At 46.8% G+C, this 27,161-nt stretch overlaps 1 protein-coding gene across 1 annotated transcript in view; it reads left to right on the top strand.

The window, feature by feature from the left end:
* The first annotated feature begins 2,150 nt into the window (after positions 1-2,150).
* The window catches only part of SCD5 (stearoyl-CoA desaturase 5), a 162,908-nt gene continuing 137,897 nt past the window's right edge, over positions 2,151-27,161 (top strand). The window contains exon 1 of the mRNA XM_032149071.2: positions 2,151-2,737. Within this exon, the coding sequence (XP_032004962.1) occupies positions 2,506-2,737 (232 nt within the window). The 5' untranslated portion in view covers positions 2,151-2,505. The remainder of the gene's footprint in view (positions 2,738-27,161) is intronic.

The following is a 27,161-nucleotide window of genomic DNA, read 5'->3' on the forward strand; positions in this document are numbered from 1 at the left end:
AAAAAAAAAAAAAAAAAAAAAAAAAAAAAAAAAAAATAGCCGGGCGTGGTGGCGGGCGCCTGTAGTCCCAGCTACTTGGGAGGCTGAGGCAGGAGAATGGCGTGAACCCGGGAGGCGGAGCCTGCAGTGAGCCGAGATCACACCTCTGCACTCCAGCCTGGGGGACAGAGCGAGACTCCGTCTCAAAAACAAAAACAAGCAAACAAACAAAAGATGGATTCAAGACAGAACAGCTGACCTAATAAGGTTCTCCAGGGGGACAATAAGGAACTATTTTTGCTCCCCCTGGACTCCTTGTATGTAAGTTTGATACCTAATTAAAAATTTTTTTTTTCGATAATGGACTGTAACTTTCTGCCCTTCCAAGGCCATAGTCAAGAGGTTACATTTGTTTGCTCCATCTTTGCCTCTAGATAGGAGCTCCTTTAGGGGCGGCACCATACTTTATTCATCCTTGGATCCCCTGTGCCCACTGGTCCTGGCACATAGCAGGTGCCCAATAAATGCCAAATAAATGACTGAATGGTTAGAATGAGGGTCTTTACAGCATTGAGCCTTTCCAATAACCCGGAGAGAGGCTTTTGGCCGAGCAACTAGTCTACGCCAGAGAGAAAGGACAGTCTGAACTAGAGAGCCACAGGGAGTACGAAGGTCTGCTGGGTATGGGGAGCAGACGGAGCATGAGAAGAAAACGTGGTTCATTACATAGCCCAGGTTGAACAGGCTGATGAAATTCGCACCTCCAACTTCATGTTCCATTGTCTGACTGGTCATTATATAGCGCCAACATTTATCTGGTCTCCAGGCAAATTCTATAATTTCAGCTCTGTGTGAAGCAACACAGTAACACTGACTCAGTGGCCTAGATTCCACAAGTGCCACATACCTTACTTTAGCTTAAATCAGGCATTGTTTTGTCTGGCTGCTGGGACTGGCTCAGGTCTGCTAACAATAAGTTACTTATGCATGGCCCTTTCATGCAGTCAGTCTTTTAAATTTTTTCCCTCTCTTGAAATCCTGGAAATGATTCCTAACAACGGTTAATCTAAAAATCAGCTGGTTTTGGTCAACATAATGGCGCCCCTTCGAACTCACATTCATGGAATATGCAAGCTGGAAGGAAGAGTAGAAACTAGTTCTGCTTCTCAGGTGAGGAAATCTGTGGCCAGAGAGTTGGGCTGGGTTCCAGCCAGTTAAAACTAGAACTCAGAGATGCCGTCCCGAACCCTTTTACTTCTGCTGCCTGCCCGCAAGTGCGGTCACACCTGCTTCAGACACTTCCAGCTCAATCCTCCCTCCATTTTCTGTGCAACTAGGATCCTCTCTGGAGAGCTCATAAACCATCAGCTTTAGGAGAGAAGTGGGCAGACACAAATCTTTCACAGGTTAATTTTCCTTGGAACGTTCTGGGTGATTTTTTGTAAAGCCCGATTCTCAATGGTGTTGATTTCAAGGTAGTGTTCCTCACTCAGAGCTAAGAAGACGTTGCAGAAGTGCGCTGATTAGCTAGAATTGACCATAAACAGAGTGGCGCGGCGGATGGGCCGAGGGTGGCCAGGGCACCGATGGCAGCGAACTGGCCCAAATCATCTGTGCATCACCTAACAAGCACCAACTGAGCACTTACTGTGTGCCTGGGTCATCCACAGCTGCCTAATTAAGAACCAGCAGCTGCCCTCCAACCCTCCCCTGGCCCGAGGAGCCCTACTAACTGGCAGACTCAGGGACTTCTGATTCTCATCGTGGGTCTGGCCTTAACTAGTGTCGCGACTCCAAGCAAGTATTTAAAATTCTCCAACCCAGGTGGCCTGAGGCTTGAGAAGAAATAAAAGGCTTCTCAAAGGGATGATAGTTTCGGGAAGTTTTTTGTTTTTTTTTTTTTGCGGGGGGGGACTGGAAAAATACCATAAAAGGCATTTTGGGGGTCACACACACACAAGAGCAGAAACGCTGTGAGCCGCCCTGCAGGCTCCCTGCCCCGGGAGCCGCCTTCCACCCGCCCCCGGGCGGAGGCGACCGACTCCCGCCCAGCGGGCTCCCCGGTTCGGCCCCGAAGAGCGGAGAGGGGGGCGCCTTTGTCTTTAAGCGCCGCACGGGCGCTTCTGATTGGCTGTAGCTAAGCAGGGCTTTCTTAAGCGCTCCTTCGGAGCGCTCCCTCCGGCGTCTCCGGCCTCTTTCCATTTCCACAGCTCCCCCTCCCCGGCCGCGTGCCCCTCCCGCCCCGCGCGCGCCTCCTCTTTCTCGCTGCCGAGTTCAGCCCAGGCAGCCGTGTGGGGGATACGCCAGCCACAGATGCCAGCCGCCAAGATCTGCATCCCTAGGCCACGCTAAGACTCTGGGGAAGGGCGCAGGAGCCCGGGAGAAGGGCTGGAAGGAGGGGACAGGACGTGCGGAGAATTCCCCCCTAAAAGGCAGAAGCCCCCGCCCCCGCCCCCACCCTCGAGCTCCGCTCGGGCCGAGCGCCTGCCTGCCTGCTGCTGTTGCGGGCGCCCACCTCGCCTAGCCATGCCAGGCCCGGCCACCGACGCGGGGAAGATCCCCTTCTGCGACGCCAAGGAAGAAATCCGTGCCGGGCTCGAAAGCTCGGAGGGCTGCGGCGGCCCAGAGAGGCCCGGCGCGCGCGGGCAGCGGCAGAACATCGTCTGGAGGAACGTCGTCCTGATGAGCTTGCTCCACTTGGGGGCCGTGTACTCCCTGATGCTCATCCCCAAAGCCAAGCCACTCACTCTGCTCTGGGGTAAGTCCCGCCGGCGCCCCCTGCGCCCCGGCCCCCGTGGCCAGGCCGCGCTGGGGCGCGCGAGGTCGCCGCTGGCCCCTCGGCTGCGGGCGGTGCGCAGCGACCCCGGGTCTCCCCTCGCCTCCCGCTGCGCGCCCCGGCCCCCTTGGCATCCAGTTCTCCGTCCCTTGGGACGGGCAGGTGTTTCTGTCCCAGTGTTTCAACTTCCGCTCCCCGCTACCCCGCCGCGGTCTGCCTGAGGAAGTGCTTTTGCCGGGTTCCCGACGGAGAGCCGGGAGGACCCGGAGTCCTGCGGCGCCACCGCTGTGCGCAGAGGTGCGCGAAGGGAGAGGCTCGGCACAGGCTGAATCGGCTCCCAGCGGGGGAGGACGGGCGGGCGGTTGTGTCACCCGTGCGGTCCCTGGGGCTCTCCTATCCCCCCTATCACCTCCGCGGACCACGGACCTTGCGGGCAGAGATGAGGACAAGAAAGGGAGTTGGACCGGGGAGGAGAGACCCGGCACAGGATACAGTCTTGGTTTACCCGCACCAGATGGAAGATACCAGTTCCCCTCTTGCTTCTCCAAGGCCCCTGTCCCTGCCCCCTCCGCAGTCTTCTATGCCCATTTGCAGTTCTCCGGCCTCGGAAGTTTCTCGGTGAGCAAACCGAGCCCATGGCGAGAGTGGTCTGACCCTAACACGAAGCTCCGACTGTGGCTGTGCAGAGCCTTCTCCAAACCCTGTTCCCATCTGGCCAGTGCGGGTCTGTTCCGTACCTGTGGCTCTCCTGGTACCCTCCTTCCGTGCACCCCCACTCCTGCCAGTAGTGAAGGGAGCCCAGGCGCTGACCACCATTCCCCTTCCCCTGGGCCCCAGGGGCTCCGCGCCCACCCTGCACGACCCCAGTGGTTGATCTTTGAACCACTTCGCAGCCGCCCTGGCCGCAATAACTGGTTTTCGCCTCCTTTACTGAAGCGGCAGTAGCCAGGACAAAAGGCACAGGCATTGATACGCTGAGTGAGACTTTGACGAGGTAATCCAAGATGCCCTTCCAGCTCCCGTTTCCCTGATCTCTAAGGGCGGGCAGGAGAAACACAACCTACTTTTATTTCCACATGGGAAGAGGAAGGAAGAAAATAAGACCTCTTTCTACAAGGGTTTTTTGGCATGGTGCCAGCTCCAAATGCCTAGGTAGATAATGGGGACACTATGGTTCCAAGCCTTCCCTTGAAACCCTGCAGTCGCTGCTCTTGGAAGCAAAGCCATCCAGAAGTGGGTACCTCTTAGGGGGTGTGGCTCAGGGAGGGCACAGCAGAGTTGAGGGATGGTGAGAGAGGTAGGATCTTTGGGGATCCCTAAAGCCTTTAAAGTCTCCCCAAAGCTCTGGGAAATCTCCTGCTTCATCTTTCCTTCTCTCAGTGAACCTCCTCATTTCTGTGTCCTTTTCACCATCACCTTTATGTGTTGGTTTAATTCTCCAACTGACTAGACTGTATGGTGTTCTGCTGTTGCTTCATGAACACACTCCCACGCTGCCAACCAAAGCCCTTATTGCCCAGAGTTCTCCAACAAGCTCATCTCTCCCCCCGCTTCCAGAGGCAGGGCAGGGCTTGGTCCTCAGAGCCTGGTGGCCTCTAGGGGATTGAGGCTTATCTTTAATAGCTGTGGTGTTCAGAGAGTGCTCAGGGAAAAGTGAGCACTTAAAATATTATCTTACATACCTAGGGCTCACAGGCTCCACTTCTCACAGCCTCTGAGCCCCAAGACCCTGGCATTGGACCAGGAGCCACAAGGACAAGGCCTTTCTCTCCACGTTTGCCAGGTCACCTCTTCCCTTTCCAGACCGCCCTCTGTGGTGAAGATAGAACCTTTGTTCTGAAAGACCTTGGTTTAGAGGACACCTCCCAGGCCCCAGTCTCCTCTAGCTTCCTTAGAGAAGTTAACACGCTGAAGGAATCTGGTTTCCCCTTTGTGACACGTATCCCAAACCCCATCCCATACCTCCCTGGATAAATTCTGCCTTTGCTTCATCTGCTATTTCCTAAGTCTTCTTTTTTTTTTTTTTTTTTTGAGACAGAGTCTTGCTCTGTCGCCCAGGCTGGAGTGCAGTGGCGCGATCTCCGATCACTGCAAGCTCCGCCTCCTGAGTTCACGCCATTCTCCTGAGTCAGCCTCCCAAGTAATTGGGATTACAGGCGCCTGCCACCATGCCCGGCTAATTTTTTGTATTTTTAGTAGAGACGGGGTTTCACCGTGTTTGCCAGGATGGTCTTGATCTCCTGACCTCGTGATCCCCCCAGCCTCGGCCTCCCAAACTGCTGGGATTACAGGTGTGAGCCCCTGCGCCCGGCCCCTAAGTCTTAATTCTCTCCCCACCTTCATTGCCTCCCTAAAAAAAGAAAAATAGCAGACAATGGTAGATATTAGAGTTTTAAGGTCCAAAATTGTGACTTAGAAACATTCCAAACAATGGGTCTTATCTGATGAATAGCTACTGCTTCTGCTGCTTTTTTTTTTTTTTTTTTGTGAGACAGGGTCTTGCTGGAGTGCAGTGGCACGATCATAGCTCACTGCAGTCTCAGTCTCCTGGGCTCAAGCAATGCTCCCGCTGCAGCCTCCCAAGTAGCTGGGACTACAGGTGTGCACCACCACACCCGGCTATTTTCTTTTTCATTTTTTTGTAGAGATGGGGGTCTCACCATGTTGCCTAGGCCGGTTTTGAATTCCTGGGCTCAAGCAGTCCTCCCAAAGTACTGGGATTACAGGCGTGAGCCACTGTACTCAGTCTCATGAATAGCTTTTGAGGGAAGAAATGAGGGACAATCAGAGACCAGCTAAGATCAGCTGTGCTGATGACTAGGCTACATAGGGTAAGCAGAGGGACTAGGCAGACCACTGACTTAGGGTTATTTTCAGTGAAAGCCCTGGTGCCTTGATCCACAAATTTCCCCCCATTGAACGCCCTTTTTCACCACCTCCCTACTGGTTATATGTAGCATTAGGGCCAAGTTCATGCCCCAGTGGGCTGCTCATGCACTTCAAGGACCTGACTTGTAGAGGAAATAGGCTTAGCCTGTCCATTGCTTGCCACTCTCCACACCAGATGAGGTTGCGCTGGAAACGAGAGGCATCTATGCAGTGCACCCAGCAGGGGATGTGTTGGATGTGCAGTGTGTGGAGAGTAATTTGCATGGTGGTAAAATGTCATCCGTGAAAGAGCCATCAAATTGTTAGTTCATCAAGTTGTTAGTTCTCCTTGGGGCCAGAGCATGTTGTTTTCCCTTTTTATCCTTTTCGTTTTATGAGTGGGCAGGCTGTCAGGACAGAATGCTCTTGGTGCCCCCAGGTCCTCAGCAATGAGTTCATGACTTTCAAGGACAGAAAGCGGCCGGGCGTGGTGGCTTACGCCTGTAATCCCAGCAGTTCGGGAGGCTGAGGTGGGCCGATCACAAGGTCAGGAGATAGAGACTATCCTGGCTAACACGGTGAAACCCCATCTCTACTAAAAAAATACAAAAATTAGCCAGGCATGGTGGTAGGCGTCTGTAGTCCCAGCTGCTGGGGAGTCTGAAGCAAGAGAATGGCGTGAACCCGGGAGACGGAGCTTGCAGTGAGCCCAGATTGCGCCACTGCACTCCAGCCTAGGCGACAGAGTGAGACTCCGTCTCAAAAAAAAAAAAAAAAAAAAAAGGACAGAATGCAAACTCCAACTAGAGGAAAAACCTGCATCTGAAGGCTTGAGCTCACAAAAACGCCTGCTTGAGAGTTTCTGGCCAAGGGACAGCCCTGAATCCCAAGACGGGTAGAGCAGGGAGTGATGCCTTGCAGTTAGCGTGTGGAGGTGTGAGCCCTGGGGCTGCTTCCCAGCGGAGTCTCCCCTGATGGCCTCCAGACATCTGGCTGTTGCCTCCCAGAAACATCAAGCCCTTTTCTGTTTTTTCCCTAAATGTCATCTGAGTCCCCTAAATGTGTCCCATAGTGACATCGTGACTGTTTTCCTCATGAGATAACTTCATTGACAGCACCAGGCATGCAAAGCAGTAATTTTCCATTTCCTTTGATACATCAGCCATCCTTCTGTCCTGTCTTGGGGCAAACGTGACCATTATTAAGGCAGATATAGGGTTCTTTGGTGCCCTGCTGGGTTCTTGGAGCATCTGCACCATCCTGAGTGGTATTCAACATATGGCAAGGAAGCTGAGAAGTGGTGGAGATTAACAAGGCAGTGTGGGGTGATGGGGTGGTCAGTAGAAGCTGGGGCTTGGAAGGCGCTGGTCCACCAGTCACATTTTGAAATTTGCCCAAAGATGAGCTGTCTTCCATCGGGCATCGGGTAGCCTGTATCTGGTCCTGATGTCTTCATTGGGTTGTGCTTCTTTTCCATCAAGTCCCTCAGGTTGTTGAGGAGCCCCAAGAATGCATGGTCATGACTTCTGTCTTGCCCCATGGTTTTCTAGAGTAAGCAAGGCTCAGTAGACAGGCAGATCTGAATGTGAATCCCTGCTCTTCTACTTACTTACCAGCTGAATGGCCTTGGACAAATTTACATCTCTGAAGCAGTTTTCTCACCTTTAAAATGGATATGTTAATACTGTTTGCTCCTAAAGTTGTGAGAATCAAATTAGATGATATGTGTAAATCACTGAGCACAGTGCCTGGCTCTTGGTTGGTGTTAATTATTCACTGTCATTATTATTGGTCCTAATACTGGCCCTTTTTCTTTAGCAGAAGAAAAAAAACTCTTCCGGCAGCACAATAAATTCCACAAAGATGGCACAGAACTTGGCTTCACTGCCTCTCTTGCATAGAAAAGATAGATTTGACTTTGGAAATAAGGGCTCTTTCTCAACGTTCCAAAGAGAGATGAACACAAATCCCTTCTGTACTTCCTCCCTCCTCCATGCCCTTCTCTTTCATTCCATCTTCCTCCTATTTTCCTCCAAAAGATCATTGTTTTGTAGCTGGGATCTTTCTGTTCAGCTGACAACTCAGCTGGTCTTTAGCATTTTCTTTGGGATTTTTGAGCACAGCCAGTTACAATTGCTACAGAAACAGGGCCACATCATTTCTCTGAATCTCTTAGAGTCTCAGTTTTGACTTTCTCCCTCCCTCTTCCTTTGACTCATCATTTAAAAAAATCTTTAATGCTCAATTAAACTACTACAAATCTAAGAAAAGTGAATGACTCTTCCTTTCAAACGTTGTAATTCCAAGCCCATTGTTGTTACAGCTCTTGCATTTTTAACAAATGGGCAAGCATTAAGAGCCTTACCCAAGCCTGGATTGCAGCTAGACCGGAGAGAATAGAGTTTGCTTTTGCTGGCTCTAGTAGTCCCAACAAGTATGAACATAGATTGAGGTTAACATTATTAACTCAGTTTTAAAACAAACAAACTGATCAAGGTCACTGCAGATGGCACTGTGACCATGAAATGAGAAAGAGAGCTGCAGAGTAGAAACCAGTGCGAATCCTGACATTGCCAATTAGTTCAACTTCAGACTCGTTTCTTTACAGTTTGTGAGCCTCAGTTTCCTCATCTGTAAAATGGATACAATAGTACTGAGCTGGCAGTTATTTGAGAATTGGGGCATATGTATTTTCTTTGAGACAAGATCTTGCTCTGTCACTTAGGTTGGAGTGCAGCAGTGCCATCATGGCTCACTGCAGCCTCAACCTCCTGGGTTCAAGTGATCCTCCCACCTCAGCCTCCCAAGTAGCCAGGGCTAGAGATGTGTGCCACTGCACCCAGCTGTATTTTGTTTGTTTGTTTTTTGTAGAGATGGGGGTCTCACTATGTTGCCAGGGCTGGTCTTGAACTCCTGGGCTCCAGCGATCCTCCTGCCTTGGCCTCCCAAAGTGCTGGGATTACAGGCATGAGCCACTGTGCCTGGATAGGGCATATGCTAAAGGGCTTGCTAAAGAGTAGACAGTCAATGCTATCTACTATTATTACCTCCCAAGGTAGGGGCCTGGTCATGAAACCTGCACTGGCTTACCGGTCTGTTTCCGACTTGGAGTACTTGTGAATCAAATGTAAGGCACAGCTTTTTTTTTCGAGATGGAGTTTTGTTCTTGTTGCCCAGGCTGGAGTGCAAGTGCAATGGTGCGATCTCAGCTCACTGTAACCTCTGCCTCCCGGGTTCAAGCGATTCTCCTGCCTCAGCCTCCCGAGTAGCTGGGATTACAGGCATGCACCGCCATGCCTGGCCAATTTTGTATTTTTAGTAGAGACAGGGTTTCTTCATGTTGGTCAGGCTGGTCTCAAACTCCCGACCTCAGGTGATCCGCCCATCTTGGCCTCCCAAAGTGCTGTGAGTACAGGTGTGAGCCACCATGCCTGGCTAGGCACAGCTTTTAAATCCAAATATTTAATCATGACCTTGCTATAATATTTTAGTTTTCACCTTACCTAGTTTTGTGTGTGGCATAAAATTATAATAGTTGCTTGGAAAAAGTCAGTGATAGATTTGCAAAAGGGTGACACAGCCGTGGTTTTTTGTTGTTGTTGTTTTAAGGATCTATAAAAGTGTTAAAAGTGTCTTTGAGTAGCATTTTTTTTTTCATTGAACATTTACTTTGAAATTCTGTAGTCTCTGGAACACAGTCTACCCATTCCTCTGTCCCATGTTTCTTTGGAAGTGCCACAACCTTGGGTGTAACAAGAGTACAACCGGCATTAGGCTGTACCTGGAATCAAATGAATGCAGTAAGGAGCTTGCCTGGAAGCCAGCACAGAGTAAATGTTAGCCTTCCTTTTCCATCCACACATTTCCTTAGTGTTTCACTTCACTCATTCCCTCTGTTCAGCTCTTCCTTTGGAGAGCGAGACAGTCTAGCCAGCCCGCTGGATAAAGAAAGCCCCGTGGTTATCAGGAAGCCCTGGTCCTGGGTAAAGGCAGTTTTTGTTTTTTTCCAATTTTATTTCCCCTGGCAATGGATTGGTGGCCACAACAACAGGTACCAGCTATTTTCCCTCACAAATGCCCGTTGTTTGTTCATTATATGTGTGAGTGGCCACGAGAGAGATCCTCACAGTCGTGCATGCAGGCACATATTCATTCATCCATTCATCTTTTTTTTTTTTTTTGAGATGGAGTCTTGCTCTGTCGCCTAGGCTGGAGTGCAGTTGCATGATCTCGGGTCACTGCAACCTCCGTCTCCCGGGTTCAAGCAATTCTCCTGCCTCAGCCTCCTGAGTAGCTGGGACTACAGGTGCATGCCACCACGCCTGGCTAATTTTTGGATTTTTAGTAGAGATGGGGTTTCACCATGTTGGCCAGGATGGTCTCATTCTCCTGACCTCATGATCCACCTGCCTCGGCCTCCCAAAGTGCTGGGATTACAGGCATGAGCCACCGCGCCCAGCCCACTAATCATTTTTTAAATTCCAATGATTGTCAGAAATGGTGGCACATCAGAATCACTTGGGTAGCTTTTAAAATTGTCGGAAGCCTGGGCCTTTCTTTACCTAGGCCTGATGAATTGGAATGTCTAAAAGAGATGCCCTGGCTTTTTTTTTTTTTTTTTTTAAGCTATTCACGTGTTTCTAATGCACAGCGGGCTGAGAACCATTATTCAATTTCCTTATTCAACAATATTTATTACTTACTCATTACCTGCCAAGCACTGGCACCATCCTTGACTTCATTGCACTTACAGGCCAGTTGGAGAAACAGGTGCACAGGTGACACCCCTCAAGGCACCATCCATTCTCGAGTGCCGTGGGGCCGAGAATCAGTGCCAGCTTAGGGGGAATTGGGAGGCTCCCCAAAGGTAGGAGCCAACTGGAGCGTGTCAGGAGGTGCAGGGCTGGTCGTGGGAGGCTGGGTGAGCTGGCATCACAGCCTGAGCAAAGGTCCCGAGGAAAGAGAGACAGGGCAGGGCAGGGCAGCTCAAGAACTCAATTATTCAGCATGGCTGGTGAGTGGAGTGGAGAAAGAGGAACATAACGTGGAGAGGGAGACGCGCTGGAGGTCTCTGCTCAGAGGTGAGAAGATTCAGCAGACCTCATCTGGTTTGTGGAAAGAGAGGCTGCCCAGGGCTCCCTGCAGCCTTCCCACCGGCTCTCACCTCCTCCTCTCAGCCCATCGCACATACCAATGATTTCTAATGTGGAGGAACAGTCTCAAGCCCAATTTCTAGACCAGCACCTGTCAGTGGGATATGTGAAGTTATTCAGGAAAGATGCTGGGACAAACATCTCATTGGGTGCGAGTGTCCCTGACTCTTAAGTGGGCTTGAAGTGGGGCTGGGCACCTGCCTCAGGCTGCATGGAGCTGAGGGGAGGCTTGGAATAAAGTCTCACTTGGGGATTTGATTTCACAGACTCAGACTCAGTCCTGGGGGAAAAATTACTAACAAACAAATACACTAACAAAAAAAACCCCCTAAGGCTATCACAAACTCAGACCAAACCCAGAGCCCGTCCTCCTTCCCCTTCCTTCCTTTGTCCTGTACTCTTTCCACTGCTTCTAAAAGGTACATGTGTGGAGAGGGGGTTGTTCCCATTTCCCCCTCATTCTTTCTTTAGCAGCTGATTCCTATGAGCCCACATTCCAGGGATGATGGATCTGCCCTCCTTCATATCTCGCTCCCCATTTTTGCAGGTGTTGGGGCTACTGCAGGGCCTGCTGCTTACTAGAAAGGTTGGAGGGCTCTGTGGGTCCTGGCAGGCTGCAGGTTTCTCTCTGGAGACATTCCAGAGCTTTAGAACAAACATGTAGACAGTCTTACAGCTGCAGTTGCCTGAGCCTTAAGGGCCTTGCTACTCAAAGTGTGGTCCTCGGACCACAAACATCAGCATCACCTGGGAGCTTGTTAGAGAAAACAAATCTCTGACCTCACCGACCCCACGGAATCACTGTCTGCATTTTAACGACATCTCCAGGTGATTCATCTGCACACAAGTTCAACCACAGGCTGACCATTTAGAGAAGCTGGACTTGAGTGGGATTTTGCAGTTTTTCCTTTTGATGGCCTCCTCCCGTTTGCCTCCCCTCCTACCCTTCTGACTCCTTGTAGCTTATTTTAGAACACGTCGGGATCCTGCCTCTCTTGTCAACAAAAGGCTGTTGTTAAAATCTTTCAGCCGGCAGCAGCAATGTTTAATTCATGGACTAGAAAATTAATTTTATTTCCATGAATAGAGCTGAGGAAAAGTAGCAAGGAGACTCTGTGCATGGCCCTTGGGAATCCAGCTTGTCTATTTAACAGATGAACTGGCAACAGTGGGGAGGCCTGAGGGGAGGGCTGCCTTCTACAAACTTGTGTAGCAAATTGTATTAGGATGCTTTTGGCTGCAGGTATCACAAAATTCAGCTTCAAGTGGCTTAAAAGAAAAGGAAAATTTCTAATTTCACTGATAAAAAATCTTGAGATAGGGCACTTTTAGGATGACCCAGCAATGCTATCAAATAGCAGGTTTGTTTTCTGCCATGATGGCTTGTTGCATTCAGTTTTCCTCATGGTTACAAGGTGGCTGCCAGAGTTCCGGGCAGCACATGGAGTCAATGTCCTATGGAAGGAGAAAGAGGCTGCCCCTTCCTGAAGTTTCGTTTTATCAGAGACAAAATCTTTCCTGGTTACCTCACAGCTGATCCTCACAGCTGGTGTCCTCTTAAATCTCTCTTGTGGCCGAGTACAATGGCTCATGCCTGTAATCCCACCACTTTGGGAGACTGAGGTGGGTGGATCACTTGAGGCCAGGAGTTCCAGACCAGCCTGGCCAACATAACGAAACCCCATCTCTACTAAAAATACAAAAATTAGCTGGGAGTGATCGTGAACACTTGTAATCCCAGTTACTCAGGAGGCTAAGGCACAAGAATTGCTTGAACCCAGGAGGCAGAGGTTGCAGTGAGCCGAGATCATGCCACTGCACTCCAGCCTGGGTGACAGAGCAAGACTGTCAAAGAAAAGATTAAAAAAAAAAGTCTCACTTGTAGGATTGTGTCATGTGTCCCTTGTTAAACCAGTCATTGGGAAGGGGATGGATTACTGTGGGTGGTTCAACCTGATCAGGGTTGGACACTTTCTTCATCTGTTGAGGATGCTATAACAGAATACCACAAACTGGGTGGCTTTTAAACAGAAGAAATTTATTTCTGAGTTCTGGAGGCTGGGAAGTCCATGAACAATGCGTCAGTAGATTGGTGTCTGGTAAGGACCCACTTCCTTATTCATATATGGTGCCTTCTTGCTATGTCTTCACATGGCAAAAGGGGTGAAGGGTCACTTCTCTCTCCAGCCTCTTAAAAAGTATTGATTGATTGATTGATTGATAGGGTTTTGTTCTGTCACCTAGGCTGGAGTACAGTGGTGCGCTCACAACTCACGCTAACCATGAACTCCTGGACTCAAGGGATCCTCCTACCCCAGCCTCCCAAGTAGCTAGGACTACAGGGGCACGCTACCATACCTGGTTAATTTTTTATGTTATTATTTTTATAGAGAATGAGGGTCTTTTTATGTTGTCCAGGCTGGTCTCAAACTCCTGGCCTCAAATGATCCTTCCACTTCAGCCTCCCAAAGTGTTGGGCTTACAGGCATGAGTCACTGAGTCTAGCCCACCAGCCTTTTCTTAGTGTTTTAGCGGGCACTAATCCCATTCCTGATGGTTCCATCCTCATGACCTAATTACCTTCCCAAAGCCCCACCTCCTAATACCAACAGCTTGAAGGTAAGGATTTCAACATAGGAATTTTGGAGGGAAGACAAACATTCAGACCACAGCAGCCACTGAGTCACATGAGGCAAGGGCAAAACGAAACAGAGGCTCTGGCTCAAAGGAAGCGGAGGGCGTGGCTGCTGAGACAGCCACCACCTCTTCCAAGGCCTTCCTTGGTGTTGCCTCCATTCCCTGGAAAGGTCTGGCTTCTGTGTTCTACATTGCAGTGTGCTCTTCTCAGTAGAGCGGTAGGTTACTCTGGGCACAGGGAATTTTTAAACACCCTTGTGGGAGGGTTCGTGGAACTGAATTAAAAAAAAAAAAAAAAAAAAAGAGGGAAAACCAGTGACTTAGAATGTGTTCTTTACCAAGGTTCTCCATGGTGACATACTTTCCCCAGACTGATCATTTTCTTGGTTGGTGATTTTCCACATCTTTCAAGTGACACAGAATCTCACTGATGAAGTCATCACCAGATTTCTGTTCTCTTGCCTCGGATTTTGCTTGAAAAGGGAGCATTTATAAGGCCAGTGCATCCTCACTTAACCTCACACAGCAGGTACTTTTTATTTGCGCAAACAATCTAGGAACAAAGATCTTGCTTAGGAGGAGGGAGCCAGCTGTGTGAACCAAAACAATAGCTTTTGGCCAGAGTGGACGGAAAACCTTAAAGGGCAGATGTCAGAAAAATGTGTAGAGCGGGACTGTGGCTTAGCCATTGTGTAAAACCTTTCAGTCAAACAAGGCATGTAAAATGCCTACTTAAGGTAAGTGCTTGATCTGTGTTGCTCCTGGTGGCTGTTGGGTCCTCTGGGGTGGAAGTTTTTGAAGATAGCCTTTTTTTTTTTTTAAGGCAAAATCTCGCTCTTGTCCCCCAGGCTGGAGTGCAATGGTGTGATCTCGGCTCACTGCAACATCTGGGTTCAAGCGATTCTCCTGCCTCAGCCTCCCCAGTAACTGGGACTACAGACATGCATCACCATGCTGGGCTAATTTTTGTATTTTTAGTAGAGTCGGGGTTTCACCATGTTGGCCAGGCTGGTCTCGAACTCCTGACCTCAGGTGATCCGCCCGCCTCGGCTTCGCAAAGTGCTGGGATTACAAGCATGAGCCACTGTGCCTGGCCGAAGATTGCCTCTTAAATAGAGAAAAAAAATCAAATATCAATGAGCTTGAAAATGAAACAAGACATGAATAGAGTTTAGAAATCAGGTTTAAATTTATTTTCTTCCTATATCACTACCTATTCTATGAACATTGTCACACACTTGCTATTTGGGCTGTGTTGGTTTTAGCTTGGTTCTCTGAAGAGACAGTGGCTTACAAATGCAGGCTATGACCTAAATTGGAAAGACCATCTCTAATAGCACCCTCCTCCTTAACATCAAAAAGCGTTTATTAAGCAAGTAATTAATCACTTACAGCCTGGGCCACCCATTGTGTAAGAAAACAAAGACCAGGTCTCTGCCCTTCTCCCTTTCATAACCGAAAGGAACAGCTGTAATTTCCCCCAGTACCCTAACCAGCTTAGGCAGGGTAGATAATGGAAAATATTCTTACTTTCAAACTTCCACGCATGAAGTTAGAAATGAATTTCTTTTTTTTGAAGTGAATTTCTAAAATGTAACTGTCCCATGGAGTAGTTTATCAACCCACTCCTCTAATAGGTTCGTAAGAAGCTTTTGCAGATGGTTACAATAAAGCTCATCTCTATTCTCAGCCTATGACTCACTTGAGTGTCCCCAGAAACATTTGTTTTGCCCTGGAGTCTCTATTAGCAAAAGAAGATATTTATTAAGAAGTGTGAATAATGCCTACATATCTCCCCCTTCCACTGCTCACCCCCAAATCCATTGTTTGGCTGTGTAGCAATTGAAGAGTGGGTGAGTCATTAGCATTTTTTAGCTATACTCAAGTTACTTTAGACTCTGTAGAGGGAGAAAAAATAATTTTATCTCCACCCTTTGTCATTTTTAGCAGGGAAAGACCCCCTGTAGCAAGAGAAAAACAAATCGAAGTTTATTGACATAGATACCTCAGGTATACATGGGAGATAACCAGGAAATGAGTAATTCTCAAGGAGGTGACTTTGCATGTAGGCTTACATACGATTTTCAACAAAGAACAGTAAATTTATAAAGAAGTGACAGGACAAACGAAAAGGACTTTGAGTCTGGAGGGAAGGCAAATTGATAAAGGGTAGTTAGTAAGGCTTGTTTTGTAGATTCCTTTGATGTCTTAAGGCTGCTAGGGGTCTAACTTTGTCTTCCTTGGTCATCCTTTGCTTTTCCTTGTAAAGAGGGGAGGAAGACCCTTTTGCCTTTGTAAATTTATGTCGTACTTTTAGGCAAATAAGGGGAGGGCAGAGAGCTCTTCTTGTACCTGCTTCTTTTCAGTTGCTTTCAGCTCAAAATAATCCTTATGCCAGAGTGGTATATTTTGGAGCGGCATATTCTGGTTTCCTACAGCGTCATCTGGAGCTGGAGGGGTCGGGGGTGGTGAGCGAAGCCACTACCCTGTGAGTATAGATGGGATCTGCACTTAACTTGGCAGAGCTCCCATGAGAACTGGAACAAGCCACAGCTATTAGAGCTAATATTCCCTGCGGACAGAGCTGGGCTTCCATCAGTGTGTGCCACCATGGCTCTACTAGTTGTTAAAATGTTGAAATAGTGAATAGCTGCTGCCTTCCCTGGTACTCCTGGAATCGCCAGCGATCCAGGAGCTAATGGGTTAATGCCTGGCCCAGCTGCAGGGCTTAAATCTACATCTGTTCTGACTGGTTTTGATTGGCTGGTGCCCTGTGGGTTGTCAAATATTTTTAATATGACCTCTGCATTTGCATCCTCTTCTTACGTAATCCGTATAATCTTCAGCTTCTATCCCTTTCACAGTTGTAGTTTAATGAGAACTTAAAAAAAACACAGTCTGTTATTCTGGCTTAAATTTATGTCCCGAAACCAAGTAAAGAAAGGCATTACAGCACTGTCTAAATTCTGGGGCTTTCACTCACTTGTCTTAATAGAAACTCCTTTTGCAGTAGAAGCAATGTGTATCTAAAATGTGATTTTATTTTCTGGTTTACAATTGCCGTTCTATACGATTTCCTCCCCCCAAAAAGAATTGATATTAATTTTATCAGAGAAAAATAACACCATAAAGATAAAATTGTGAAGCTATTTCTTTTTGGTGTTAGGGGTTGGGAATATGATGTAGAAGATGACGCTGCAGATTTAGGTGTACTCCTCACTCACAATTCATTTTCCCATGAAGCTGTAGATCGTGCCTAGGTTCTTGGGCTAGCCTGGTGTCAGCGTCACTCAAACCATCACCTGAAGCGTTGCATAGGTAATTTTTTTAAATTATAGAAAGTGTGAAACATATACAAAAGTAAAGAGAACTGTTACCGCTGCCTCACATGCACCTGGGGAATTTTTTCTTTGTAACTGTTTTACTTTGATGTGTAATTTCAAGCTCATAGAACAGTTGTTAAGAATAGTATCAGGAATTCCTGTAGACTCTATCCAGTTTCACCAGTTGACATCTTGCCTCATTTGCTTTATCATTTCTTCTATGTATGTATATACGTTATATAGGTGTGTATGTATATATATCTATATATTTTTTTCTGAACCATTTAAGAATAAATTGGAGATATTCTGTCCTTTTATCTCTAAATATTTTGGTGTATATTTTCTGAGAACAAGAATATAACCACAGCACAGTTATCAAAATCTGGACATTTCTTTCTTTCTTTTTAAAAATCTTTTTCCTTTAATTTTATTTTTTTTCCTTTTTTTTTTTTTGAGACAGAGTTTCACTCTTGTTGCCCAGGCTGGAGTGCAATGGCATGATCTCAGCTCATGGCAACCTCTGCTTCCCGGGTTCAAGCGATTCTCCTGCCTCAGCCTCCTAAGTAGCTGGGATTACAGGCATGCGCCACCACGCCCAGCTAATTTTGTTATTTTCGTACAGACAGGGTTTCTCCATGTTGGTCAGGCTAGTCTCGAACTCCCGACCTCAGGTGATCCGCCCACCTCGGCCTCCCAAAGTGCTGGGATTACAGGCGTGAGCCACCACGCCTGGTCTATTTTTTTCCTTTTTAAATCTGGCCTTGCTGAGTAAAATATCTGGAAATTTACTTTTGATATTCTCTACTGCACAGTGGAAAGTCTAATGCCATCAGGCATCTTTCCCATGTCCTCTTTAGTTACTTTTTTCCCCCTTTGGATTAGATTGAAGCAAATTCCAGGCAATTGTATCTGTAAATTACTAAGTATCAAGTATTGGCAGAGGTCATTCTGGCTAGTCCATGGAAAACTTTGGGGGCAACCTTTTTCCTACTAACTCTCCCTAGTCCTTGGGAAAAGCAGCTGTGAGAGGCTGGAGATGGGTGGAAACAGAGAAGAGAAGCAGGAATCAGTCATGAGTGAGTCGTACTGAAGTGCACAGTGTGGTCTATGGCCGTCTGCCTTGGAGTCATCTGAGTTGCATGTTGAATATGCAGATTTCAGGGCTCCATCCAGACCTACAGAATTAGTATCTCTGGGGGCCAGACCCAGGAATCTGCATTTTATCAAGTGTTGCTGGTGGTTCTTATACCCAGGGGGTTGGAGACATTCAGGCCCTGAAGCAGGTGGCCTGGGAGTGATGCTGTGTCCCCATTAGTTGAACATCACCCTTCTCCCACCTCAGTACTGTTGTGTGGCTCTCCTTAGAGTGACTGAAATTCCAGCCCAGATTCCTTAGGGTTGACAAGAGGTGCAATTTTAGGCATGTGAATAGCCATGGGTGTGTTCCCTCCATAGGAATCCACACGTTGGTGTGAAGAGCTTTCAGCACATATTTTCTTCGAACACAGGGCTGACACCTTGAGGGAATGGGAGTTTCACAGGAGCAGGGAGAGTATTAGGACCTGGAATACTTTATAGGGGTGGAGTAACGTGTTTTCTCTGGGGAGGATGGGGGTGGGGATGGGAATAGATAGTTGGATCATCCCTTAGATGTGTGGGGAAAAGCTGTTAGGAAGTAAGAGGTGAAAAAGGACCCTGGAGAAAGCCTCAAATAAGTAGCTTTGGGCACAAACCTTAACCTGCACCTTGGGAGAGGAACAGGAAACCTTCTTTTCTAGGATTGGTGTGAGGACTAAATCAGATGCAGCAGCTGCTTCCCAGGAAGGACCAGTCCTGCTATGGGAGTAGTTATCACCCCCAGAACCGGACAAGCACACTGGTGCTGTCATTCCACTGTATTTCTGGATTTCCGCTGTATTTCAGGATTTCCGCTATATGTCTGTATTCTAGTAAATTTGTTAATTCTAAATATGGAGGTTCATGGAGCTCTTCTCTAAGGTCCCTTCTTATCTCTGGAGACTTTTATAATCACCTCATTTGAAGAGGAGCAGCCATTTCCCTCAACCAATCATGCCCCTTTTTCAGGCAGGCCGGAGACACAGTGCAGTTCTTCACGGGACTAAATTGTCTTTAGGGGCATCCTAGATTTAGTCTTCTCTTTTTTTTTTTTTTTTTTTTTTTGAGACGGAGTCTCGCTCTGTTGGCCAGGCTAGAGTGCAGTGGCGTGGTCCCAGCTCACTGCAACCTCTGCCTCCCGGGTTCAAGCTATTCTCCTGCCTCAGCCTCTCTAGTAGCTGGGACTACAGGCGCACGCCGCCATGCCCAACTAATTATTTTGTATTTTAGTAGAGATAGGGTTTCACCGTGTTGCCCAGGCTGGTCTCGAACTCCTGAGCTCAGACAATCTGCCTGCCTCGGCCTCCCAAAGTGCTGGGATTACAGGAATGAGCCACCGCGCCCAGCCCTCAAGTCCTTTTTTCTTTGAGTGTGAATGATTCTCAAGCCCTACCTGGTGCTTGTTTAAATTTTGAGGCTTCTCCAGCCTTCCTCTGGGGGGCCCTGCTGCGTTTCTCTCCCTTTCAATTATGTGAATGTGAGGAGGCTGGTGGGGGCCTTCTAGACCTAGCCAGGGCCCACCTCTAACTGTTGGTGTCTTCATAGGGGAGAGGAAACACAAAGCACTGTGAAAGCAAAGCCGCCCCTTGGCCCTGTGCCCGGACCTCCCCTGATGCTGTGGAAGCAGCAGGCCCCGGAGAAGCAGCTGTCCAGGCTGGCCCCCTGGGGCCTCCTGGGGTGGCCAGGTGTTTCTTCAGCCTAAAGGTTGAAGGGAGAGATTTTGGACTCAGATAAATTTTTGCTGAATAGCTGAAGTGCTAATTAATCTCCCAAGTCTCCCCTTGGCCAGGGCCATTTCTGGTGCATATTAATTGGGTTTTTGAGACAGATGAAGTATTTTAAGGTGCAAAAGAAGTTCTCCAGGCACTGTTGTGATAATGCTGAATATGCAAATTGGTGTTTTTAATCTCTGTTCAGATTTGAGAGTGGTGAGGGAGCCCTTTTTGGGATGTGCTTTTCTGCACCTGCTTGGAGACTGGCAGACTGAGAGATTTAGGTGTCTGATTAAATTCCATTTTCCACACATTTGTGCCCATGGGCCTAGTGTGTGCTAAGTACTAAGAATACACAGGCAAGCAAGCTATCATTCCTACCCACGAGATCTAGAAGGGGAGATGGACCTAGGCCAGTTATAATTCAGCATGATGAATGCCAGCAGAGAAGTAGGCATAGGGTGCAGGTGTGACTAGAGGAGTGGTCAAGGACACCTGCATGGTGGGGGTGACACCAAGTTACCTTTGAATAGGTGAATGGGAGTTCTCCAGGCAGAAACACCAGGGAAAATGCATTCCCAACAGCTGTAACAGCACATGCTAGGCATGGAATGTAGAACTGTGCAAGAAAACTGGCTACAGATGTTCCTAAACATTTATGTGCTTTCTGTGCATCAGGCATGGGCCTAAGTGCTTCCTGTATTGTAACTCTTTTAATCCACATAATAACTCTATGAAGTAATTATAGGGCCACAGTATCCTTGCTGTAGTTAGGAACAACAACAATAACTTTGAGAACAAAAGTTATTTTATAACTAATTTAGAGAGAAAACTTGACCCAGTGAATCCATTTGGTGGCAAAACTGACCTATTTAGTCTGAATAGTCATATTGTGTTTGATGGATTCACCGTGGGCATTACTGTAATGCAAATGCAGTATCTAAAATCTGAAAAATTCTGAGCCTTGAAGCACATCTGACCCCAAGGTTTTGGATAAGGAACTACAGCCTTGTCCTGGTGTCATCCACATTTTGCGTTTGAGGAAACAAAGAGACAGAGAGGAGTGATTTGCCCAAGGTCACAGAGCTGGTAAGGGGTGGTCAGGGTTTGCACGGAGATTGTTCTGGTTCCTGAGCCCTGCCTAGCATCCTTAGGCAACACAGCCCTGAAGGTTCTGACTTCCTACAGAGGAGTGATTTGGGCACTCCATGTGTGGGCAGCTCTGGGACAGCATTGCCCACTGATGCATTCCTGGTGGCTGAGCCCTGACAACTTTCAGCAACACAAATTTATTATTTCCTGCAGATTAGAAATCTGACCTAGGTTTCACTGGACTAAAATCAAAGTGTCGACATTCATGAGGCCCTCATGGGGAATCTGTTTCCTTGCCTTTTTCACCTGGTAGAGGCTGCGTGCTGTCCTTGGCTGATGGGCCCTTCCTCCATCTTCAAAGCCAGCAAGAGCACATTGAGTCCTTCTCACATGACATCACGCTGGCCTCCTCTGCTTCTCTTCCACTTGTAAGGACTCTCATTATTACATTAAGCACACCCACATAGTTGAGGATACTTTTGCTAGTTTAAGATTAGCTAGTTGGCGGTCGATCGCGGTGACTCAAGCCTGTAATCCCAGCGCTTTGGGAGGCCGAGGCGGGTGGCTCACCTGAGGTTGGGAGTTCGAGACCAGCCTGACCAACATGGAGAAACCCTGTCTCTACTAAAAATACAAAATTAGCCGGGCATGGTGGCGCATGCCTGTAATCCCAGCTACTTGGGAGGCTGAGGCAAGAGAATCGCCTGAACGTGGGAGGTAGATGTTGCCATGAGCCGAGATTGTGCTGTTGCACTCTAGCCTGGGCAACAAGAGTGAAACTTCATCTCAAAAAAAAAAAAAAAAAAAAAGATTAGCTAGTTGACAAACTTAATTCCACCTGTGAGCTTAATTCCCTTCTGCTCTGTAATGTAATACATTCACAGATACCAGTATATGGACATCTCTGGGAGCTGTTATTCTGCTTACCCAGACACTGAGGAAAACTAACCTGCATTGGTTCCTGTAGTTATCATAGGTACTACCTGGACAGAAACACTCAGTTATTTAAAGCTTTCTTTGAGGAGAGCTTGTTCTTGTGAAGGGGACATCAAAGGGTCATCAGAGTGGCAAGTTTGCTGACCTTGTCCTCCCCTCCCTGGGGGATGGTCTGGCCAGCTCACAGGTTGAGGCCCACTGGCCAGGAATAGCCCCCAGAGCATGCGGCCCTTGTAGGGACCTTCCAAAGCACAAATCCTTCTAAAGAATTGCAGCCTAGCCACACCTGGCTCAGGCTTCTAATGCTTCTAATCTGTAGAACTGTAAATAATACATGTTTGTTACTGTAAGTTACTAACTTTGTGACAGTTCATTACAGTAGCAGTAGGTGTCAGTGTTCGAGCACCCTGCTTGGGCCAGGTCCCTGGGGTGACATGTTAGCAAAATGTGGCTGGAGGCAGGGTGGGTTCTGGAGGCTGTTGACCTATTGACCCGTCCTCTAAGTTCCCTCCCCTCACCCCCCATCCCCCAACAGGCCCTGGTGTGTGATGTTCCCCTCCCTGTGCCCATGTGTTCTCATTGTTCAACTCCCACTTATGAGTGACAACATGTAATGTTTGGTTTTCTGTTCCTGTGTTAGTTTGCTGAGTATGATGACTTCCAGCTTCATCCATGTCCCTGTAAAGGACATGATCTCATTCCTTTTTATGGCTGCATAATATTCCATGGTACATACATACCACATTTTCTTTATCCAGTCTATTATTGATGGGCATTTGGGTTGGTTCCATGACTTTGCTATTGTGAATAGGGGACTAGGGTTTTGAGGGGGGAAATGTCTCAAGGGGGCAGCATCAGCTTTCAAAGGGGGAGCATTGCTTGGTGAAGAGACTTTATCGTTTAGTTGCATGAATTTGGGGCTTCTGTTTTGTTTTGGTTTCAAACACTGGCCGAGAAAACATCACTTACTAAGACTATATAGAGTCCTGGCCCCATAGGAAGGCCCATGGTTGGGAATGGGGAATGCAGGGAGGCGACCAAGATACTTTCCCAGAAGCAGGACCAGCTATGTAATTTATAGGGCCCAGTACAAAATGAAAATATAGCACCTCTGTTCAATGATTATTAAGAATTTCAAGATGTTGATAGCAGCGCATTTAACCATGCATGAGGCCCTTCTACGGATGGGTCCCTGTGTCACTACACCATCACACACCTATTAAGCTGTCTTTGACCAGAAATAATATACATGTTGGGAAAGCTTACCTGGCAGATCCAAAGGATACTTGTCACTGTCTGATGTAGCGATCCATGGACAAAAATGGCCTCAGCATCTTCCAGTCTGTTCTTTCTCCTGTATTCTCAGTCTTGGTTAGTAGCACCACCTTCCGTCTGATTGCTAAAGCCAAAAATCTCAGTGTCATTCTGGACTCCTTTCTTTCCCTCAATTCACACATTTATTCAATCAATACCTTCTGCTGAAATCGCCATCAAAATTTTTTTTTTATTATATCCCTGGATATTCTTTGCCCTTCGAGACTCAGCCTGGGCTTTACCTGACCAGGAAACTTTCCTGAAACCCCAGGTTGGGCTAAATAACTCTCTTGAATGCATATCTGTGCCTTACTTAACACATTCCATGGCTGCTTCTGATTGTGAGTGTGGCTCCCTCACTGGACTGGAAGCTCCATGAGGGTAGGGACTGTTCACAAGATGTGATTGAGAATGATCATGCAACAGATGTGTGTGGAACTGAACCAAATTCCTCTGACACAGTTTTCGCCTTTTTTTATTAACTTAGACTTCAGAAAAAAGGAATGAACTCAAAGCCTTTTGTCCCTGAAGGATTTGAGGGGAAGCTGGTCAGTAGTGGCCTGCCAGGGTTAATGAAGGGATTCAGGAGGCAGGTGGAGAGGCAGGCGTGGGACCTTGTGATCTGTGGCTGTGGATTTGAACACTACAACCTCCCCAGCCTCCCCAGACTGTGTGATCTTAAGCAAAATATTTACTTCTTTGAGTCACCTTCTTCTATCTGCAAGAATACAGTAATTGTATTTTTCTAGTAGGGTTGCTGTGAAAGTTGAATAAAGATAACATAGGCATAGCATCCTACACCGTTGGTAGGTCCTTAATGAAATTAGTTTCTTTCTTTTCTTCTTGAAATACCCCCTTGTCTTGCAGCAGGTTCCCTCAGAATCAGAGCCTGAGAGAACACTTTGAGTATAAGTAGTTTACTTGGGAGGTGATCCCTGAAAGGAATGAGAAGTGAGATGGAGATGAGAAAGAACCCAGGGTATGTTAATAAACCAGCTACCAGCCAGCTCAGTGGCTCATACCTGTAATCCCAACACTTTAGGAGGCTGAGGCAGGAGGATTGCTTGAACCCAGGAGCATGAGACCAGTCTGGGCAGTATGGCAAAACCTAGTCTCTACAAAAAATACAAAAACATTAGCCAGGCATGGTGGTGCGCACCTGTAGTTCCAGCTACTCAGGAGGCTGAGGTGGGAGGATCACTGGAGCTCAGGGAGGTTGAGGCTGCAGTGAGCAGTGATTGTGCCACTGCACTCCAGCCTGGGCGACAGAGTGAGATCCTGTCTCGAAAAACAAAAAACAACAAACAAAAAAACAATAAACCAGCTATCCAGCTATCACTGTGGGCCACTGGGGCCATCTGTCTGGGGACACCTGGGCTGTTGTGTAGATCAGAACATGCCTCAGAGGACGAGAGAATAGGAGGCATTTATCCACCCAACTCTGTCTGCCATTGGCTCGTGGATGCTGTCAGGGCATTAACAACCCAGCTCTCTGTTTTGCTTCCTGGACTGGGAAAAGCTCTCAGACAGAGAATCAGAAGAGCTTGCGGTAAGAAGCCATTGGCACAGACAGGAACGGTAAGAGCTAAGGGGACATGTGCAGAGCCCTGGCAGCTTGGCTATACTGCCTTTTTGCTGAAATGATATTCTTCATTCCCATACTTATTATTTCTTATACTTAACAAATATTTCCCTGAATAAAGAGGATTCGAAATAAAATACAAGTGGGCTGTTTTCTATTATCACTATGAATGGATGAAATCTCTAGAAATGCAACTGCTTGCTTACTGTACTCTGGGAGTATAGTAAGAGCAGCAGCAGAACTGTCAGCAGTGGTTAAGTGGATGATCAGCTGCAACTCATCAACCCTTAGGGCTTTCAAGTACTCCTGCTCCGACAGTCACAGCTATCAAAGAGAAGGGAGATGAGGAAGGGAAAAAAACGTGGGGGAAAATGTCATGAATATTCTCTTTTAAATTGGGGTGTGACCCGCATGTTCTCACTCATAAGTGGGAACTGACAATGAGAACACATGGACACAGGAAGGGGAACATCACACACCGGGGCCTGTCATGGGGTAGGGGGAGGGGGGCAGGGATAGCATTAGGAGATATACCTAATGTAAATGATGAGTTAATGGGTGCAGCACACCAACATGGCACATGTATACATATGTAACAAACCTGCACGTTGTGCACATGTACCTTAGAACTTAAAGTATAATAAAAAATAATAAATAAATAAATTGGGGTGTGACAGAAAGTTTACAGAAAGGGCATGGGAGGGGAAAAACAAATGCATTTCAGTTAGGTATTTTTCTGAGCATTTTTTTTTGTTTCTGTAAGTTTTTATATTGATATAGTTTTAAACTTATAAAAAAGTTGCAAGAATAGTACAAGGAACTCTCTCATACCCAGAAACTTCCTTTATCTAGATTAACCATCTATTTACAATTGACCCCTCCCTCCCTCTCACTCTGTAGCACCTAGGTATAAATACATATTTTTAAGCCATTCAGAGTAAGTTAGAGACATTGGGACCCTTTACCATTAAATACTTCCAGGTGTATTTCCTAAGAGCAAGAATGTTCTTTTGTATAATCATATTCAGTTATTTCTGAGCATTTTTAACCACTTTGCAGTATTTTCAAGTGACTCTCAACTGCAGGAAATTCTTTACCAAAAAAGAAAAAAATGCATCAGTATAGACTGAATCAGTACACTTGTCAAATTTTCCCCAGTTCGATACTGAAAGGCAGGTTAAGGCTTACAGACTACCAAAATTTTATTGATTTTTGTATCAATTTATTAAAAAAATCTCTAATCCTCTGTAAATTGGTGAAACATTATGGACCCTGGAAAACACTACCTACTTGGCCAATTTCTTTTTCCCCTAATCTACTGCAATGTGATGGCCCCTTTGTTAATTTATTAACCATAAGAGTCCTATTAAAGGACAGAGTATTATAGCTGGAGGGGATCTTAGGGATTCCTCTAGCCCCACTTTATAGTTAAGCAAACTGAGGATCACAAAGGCATTGATCTCACAATCTCAGGGCAGTGGCTGGGAATGGAGCTCAAAGATCTTCACTCTAGACTCAGAAGACCCTTCAGGGAGAACCAGTCTAATGTGCTTGAGGGGAGACCATGGGGGCTCCTAGGGACCTGCCAAGACCCAGAGTGGGAGCTGGTGAGTTGGGGAGAATGAGACCTCAGCCTCCAACCTTCAGCCGCCATTAGACAGTCCTCTTTTCTTCTCTGTTTCATATGTTGAACATAAGGTTTTCTGTGAAAAAGGGGCCTTACTACTACTTGAAAAAGGTTTCAAGACAGGCGCAGTATTACCTGAAAAGTTGATGCCAGAGCTGGGCTCAGTCCTGAGCCTTCCACCTTCACGCTACACCTCTCATAATCTGCCTGCACCTCTTCTTTCAAAGGAAAAATCAATGCTCTGGGGGACAAGAGGCAAAACTCATTTAAAAAATAAATTCATCCTATCAAAGGATGATTTCATTTTTCTAAAGCCCCCTCTCTACCATTCATTCTTCTTTGACTCGCACTTTTACTTTATGCTCAGCAAGACACCGCACATAGCTCCACTGATGCTTTCCAGAACCAGGACACTAATCTTACTCTCCCTAGATGATCAGTGTTTGTATAATTTTAATTGCAAATAATGCATTTCATTATAGATAATTCACATAACTCTTGCTCTGATTTGTAATGCCAAGATCATCAACTTTGCCTTACCTCTACCCTTCACTAACTCACTTAATAAAAGATGAGGTCTTATGTTCGTTACCTTATTCTTCCTAATTTTTGGTCAGACTTTTTTTTAACTCACTAGAATATTGTTCCTTATTTTGAAAATTATTATCCTATTAGTTATTTTAGGCCAATGTTATTTTTCCTCTGTCAGGCAACAGTGTTTTCAATTTATCAGATCACTCCTATATGTAATGGGGTTTAGTGCCAAACAGACTTAGGTTTCTATTTCTGCCATAAGCCAGCAAATGTCCCTTAATAAGTCTTGAGTCTCAGTTCCCTCATCTATAAGTGGGAATGATAATTGTGGTATTTATTTTATGGGATTGCTTTGATTACTAAATAGTAATTCAATATGAAGTACTTAGAATGAGTATCTGATATGTAACGAATATTTGCTAGTTATTATTTTTATATAGGAGAAATTTTTGGTTAATTTAAGTTAGCCAAATAAATGAGACAGGTGTGATCTTTAAAATTTAGTTGTTTTT

The sequence above is a fragment of the Hylobates moloch genome, unplaced genomic scaffold (assembly GCF_009828535.3).
Source record: "Hylobates moloch isolate HMO894 unplaced genomic scaffold, HMol_V3 SCAFFOLD_2, whole genome shotgun sequence".
In the NCBI taxonomy this organism is placed as follows: Eukaryota; Metazoa; Chordata; class Mammalia; order Primates; family Hylobatidae; genus Hylobates; species Hylobates moloch.